The following is a 4,457-nucleotide window of genomic DNA, read 5'->3' as shown; positions in this document are numbered from 1 at the left end:
TCAAAGCAACAGAGTTGAGACTCTGTCTCCAAAAAAAAAAAAAATCCAATTGTAAAAAGACCAAGTTAGGCATATAAAAGCTTACTTGTCATAAAATTTTCAACGATAACATGAAATTATGGCTGGGTGAGGTGGCTCATACCTGTAATTTCTGCGCTTTGGGAGGCCGAGGTGGGAGGATAGCTTTAGGCCAGGAATTCAAAAACAGCCTGAGCAACATAATGAGACCCCCAAGTCTACAAAAAAATGAAATTAGCTGGATGTGGTGGTGTGCTCCTGAAGGCCTAGCTACTTGGGAGGCTAAGGTACCACTGTACTCCAGCCTGGGTGACGGAGTGAGACCTTGTCTCTAAAAAAAAAGTTTAAAAAGACCTCAGAACAAACAAAAAAACAAAACAAAAAAGAACCCCATGAAATTGTGCTTATAGTACTTCTTAAATGAAGTACCTTTCAGAGTGCCTACTTACGTTATGGGAGGGTTTACTGAGTATTTAACTTCTTGCCTGTTACATGGTAGGGGCTGAATTAAATTTTTATTGAGTTAATGTTTGTTTATTATACTTAACCAGCTTTATTTTGTATATTTTTTGGCTAATTCTCTGTTGAATTCAGAAAGTGGTTATTACACTTAAATATTCCAAGAATGAAAATATCACATGGGCAGGTAATAAGCAGGAGCCTTAAAATAAGCTAGGTGAGGTTAAAACTCAATTCTTTGTCATTTAGGCTCAAACTCGTGTAAAATTGAATTTCTTGGACCAGATTGCAAAGTACTGGGAGTTACAGGGGAGTACTCTGAAAATTCCACATGTGGAGAGGAAGATCTTGGACTTGTTTCAGCTTAATAAGGTAAAGGGCTAATGACCATCTTACTCATCTGACAGAATGAATTTCATCTTTGTCTAAAAAGAAACTAATTGTTTAAAATATGTAAAATGAGATTCTCAGTTCAGTTGAGTGATGAGTATCAGGCTCTACTTCTTAGGTCTGGCAGCCTTATCTTGTGGAATATTTTGTTGCCACTTGTTTTTGTCGTTTTAAGGCTTTACAAAAATCCTGCAATCTATTCCTTTCTGTTGTTATAGATAAGGACACTGAGGCTCAGGGTCACAAAATTGATGAAGCTAAAAAGGCTGACATAATTCATTACCAGATTGACTTAATTCTAAAGCCTGTGTTCTTTCCATCAAACATGCTGCCATGCTTCCTACTCGTTAATTTATGGAGATTTTAAGAGTCATAGAATAGGACCAGTACTAGAGCCCTTTCTTTAGTAGAGATTTAACTTGTTAACCTAATTCTTCTTCCCAGATGACTCCTTTGGGGAAATGAAAAGTAGCTTTGGGGGGACAAAACATTTATGGACCATGCTGTCAAAAGGGATGTTTCATTTTTGTGGCTTAAAATTAATAGTGCATGTATTTTTCCTTTTTACTGGGGAAATGTTTTTTTAAAAAATAACTACAGCCAAGAACATTTTGTTCTCGGAGTCATACCTAGGCATACCTAGGAATTAGGAGTTATTTCCATATAGGTGTTTCTAATTTCTTTTGCTATTTTAACAGTTGGTTGCAGAAGAAGGTGGATTTGCAGTTGTTTGCAAGGATAGAAAATGGACCAAAATTGCCACCAAGATGGGGTTTGCTCCTGGCAAAGCTGTGGGCTCACATATCAGAGGGCATTATGAACGAATCCTCAACCCCTACAACTTATTCCTGTCTGGAGACAGTTTGAGGGTGAGTTTTGGGGGTAGCCTTAACCTGTTTTATTTCACTACATTTTCTTTTGGGGGAATGAAAAGACCTTGATTGTGTTGGAAGACATTGTTTAAAAGATTTTTTTTTTTTTTTTTATCCTCAAGTGGAATCATAAAAGATCTTGTTTTGTGGTTTTTCCTCCAGTGTTTTTGTTCTGTTTTGAGAGCAGTCATACTTAGAAGTTTCTTTTTAGAATGAATAAGATTGTGGAGGAAATGTTTTTTTTTACTGTCAAAATCTGAAATCTGTGTTAACTTCCCTACAGGTGTTTTTTTTCCCTTATAGCGAGTTGGTTGTTATCTACTTGTTAGGGTTTGTGCTTTTGCATTCACCTGCTCTTTAAAGTATTCGTGGTTGTCACACGAAGGTGCGACCTGTGAAATAACTCGACCACCTGTTCTTTTTTGCCATCTGAGATTTCCAAGGAGTTTGTCAGATAGAGTATTGATATTGGTAAAGGATAGGTGACTTTATAATGCTGAATAGCAAATGGGCTCCTCTTACGGTAGTTCCTGTGTGGCCATGTTCATTGCCTTACAAGATGGTATTTGTGAAATTATTCACTTAACAACTTTCATCCTAATTAAAGTAAAACAGTATTATAAAAACGTTCCACTGATTTCAAGGCCTTGGTAGAAAAGGAGTGTCATAATCTATTCATACCCTTTGACTTAACTCAGTGACTAGAGCAGTGAGCCCTAGAATTTTAAGAATTGTTTTTGTGCTATAGAGAGGTAGGAAGATAACAACATAGTTTTTGAGGGTAAACCACTAATCAAAACCCTATCCTGATACAGACACATACCATCTAAAATGCATAAATCCTATAGGTTTTCATAGCATTTTGTTTTTCTTCCCTCTCTCCTTTCTTGATTCCAGGTGAATTTTCTTTTTAGCCTAGAACAAAGTAGCCAATATGATATTCAGAAAGCTTTTTTTTTAAATGTACATTGTATGAATGTTTAGTGAGCTCATGGATGAAATTATTTACAGCATTGAATATGGAATGTTTATGCCTCAATTTTATAGTCAGATCTAGATAGAGTTGCCCATAATAGATTAATTTTCTCTTTTTGCACTCTTTTTAAATATGGATGTTATAATGAATAAGGGGAGAGAGAAAGTCCACCTGCTTTTATGGGTTGCAACATTTTAGAAATGTGTCATCTATATACTTAAAGAGGCAATGCAGTTTCATAGTTAAAAAGCATTTAAGCCAGCCTGGGCAAAATAGTGAGACCCCATCTCTACAGAAAAATAGTTTAAAAAAAAAAAGATTAGCCACGAGTGGTGGTGCTAGCGTGTATAGCCCCAGCTACTGATGGGGCCACTGCACTCCAACCTGGGTGACAGAGTGAGACCGCATCTCTGTTTTGTTTTTGTTTTTGTTTAATTTTTTATTTCAATGTAGTAAGGGGGTACAAATGTTTTTGGTTACATGGATTGATTTTGTAATGCTTGAGTCATGGCTGTAAGTGTGCCCATCTCCCAAATAGTGTTCATTGTACCCGTTAGGTAGGTTTTTGTCTCTCCTCTCCTCCACCCTCCCCCCTGCTTGATTTCCGTGGAGTTGTACTTTCCTCTGTGCACATGTGTGCTCATTGGTTAGCTCAATTTAATAGCAAGCACATGTGGTGTTTGTTTTTCCATCCTTGGGAAAACTTCACTTAGGATAATGGTCTCCAGTTCCATCCAAATTTTGTAAAAGGCATTAATTCTTCCTTCTTATGACTGAGTAGTACTCCATTATATACATATATACCACATTTTGTTAATCCACTCATGAATTGATGGGCACTTGGGTTGATTCCAGTTGTGAATTGTGCTGCAATAAACATTTGAGTGCAGGTGCCTTTTTGATAAAATGACTTCTTTTCCTTTGGGTAGGTACCCAGTAGTGGGCTTGCCGGATCACATGGTAGGTTTACTTTTAGTTCTTTGAGGACTATCCATACTGTTTTCCACAGAAGTTATACTAATTTGCAGTCTCACCAACAGTGTATAAGCCTTCCTTTCTCTCTGCATCCACACCAACATCTGTTGTTTATAGACTTTTTAATAAAAGCTGTTCTAACTGGGGTAAGGTGATATCTCATTGTGAGACCCCATCTCTTAAAAAAAAAAAAAAAGCACTTAAGCATTTATACAAACAGTCTGAAAGGAATATGTATTTAAAGATACCCTTTTACAAACATTCCATCTACAACACAGGTAAATATTTGTTGAGGTACCTACTATGTGCCAAGTATATAGGCACTGACACATATTCGTTGTAGAAAGTTTAAAAACACAGGAAAGTATTCATGGACTTTGGATCTTGTTGAAAAAAAAAAAAAGACAGGAGAGTATGGCAAAAATAAAATCATTCCTAGTCCTCCCACCCGTTATTTTTCTTAAGACTATTTTTATGCATATATCCATAAATTGGCAGTATACTCTTCATATATAGTGGTCTTTTCTGGTTTTTCTACTTAACATATGAGCATTTGACATGTCATTGAACGTGTTTGAGGACGTGGTTTCTAATGCCTGAGGCAATCCATTTTTATAGCCAGACCTTGATTTGATTTTTCCTATTGTTGAATATTTAGGTTGGTGCCAATTTTTTATTATAATACTGTGATGGGACATTCTTTGTATGTACAATTTTTATCCCTGTTTCTGATTTTTTTTTTTTTGAGACAGAGTCTCACTCTCTTG

The 4,457-nt window shown here is 36.3% G+C and overlaps 1 protein-coding gene across 1 annotated transcript in view; it reads left to right on the top strand.

The window, feature by feature from the left end:
- The window catches only part of KDM5B (lysine (K)-specific demethylase 5B), a 76,371-nt gene that overhangs the window by 30,977 nt on the left and 40,937 nt on the right, over positions 1 to 4,457 (top strand). The window contains exons 3-4 of the mRNA XM_012655938.1: positions 727 to 849; positions 1,566 to 1,736. Coding sequence (XP_012511392.1) covers positions 727 to 849; positions 1,566 to 1,736 — 294 coding nt within the window. The remainder of the gene's footprint in view (positions 1 to 726; positions 850 to 1,565; positions 1,737 to 4,457) is intronic.

This window comes from Propithecus coquereli, unplaced genomic scaffold, assembly GCF_000956105.1.
Source record: "Propithecus coquereli isolate 6110/MARCELLA unplaced genomic scaffold, Pcoq_1.0 Scaffold491, whole genome shotgun sequence".
NCBI classification, from domain to species: Eukaryota; Metazoa; Chordata; class Mammalia; order Primates; family Indriidae; genus Propithecus; species Propithecus coquereli.
This window is presented reverse-complemented; position numbering and strand designations above follow the sequence as displayed.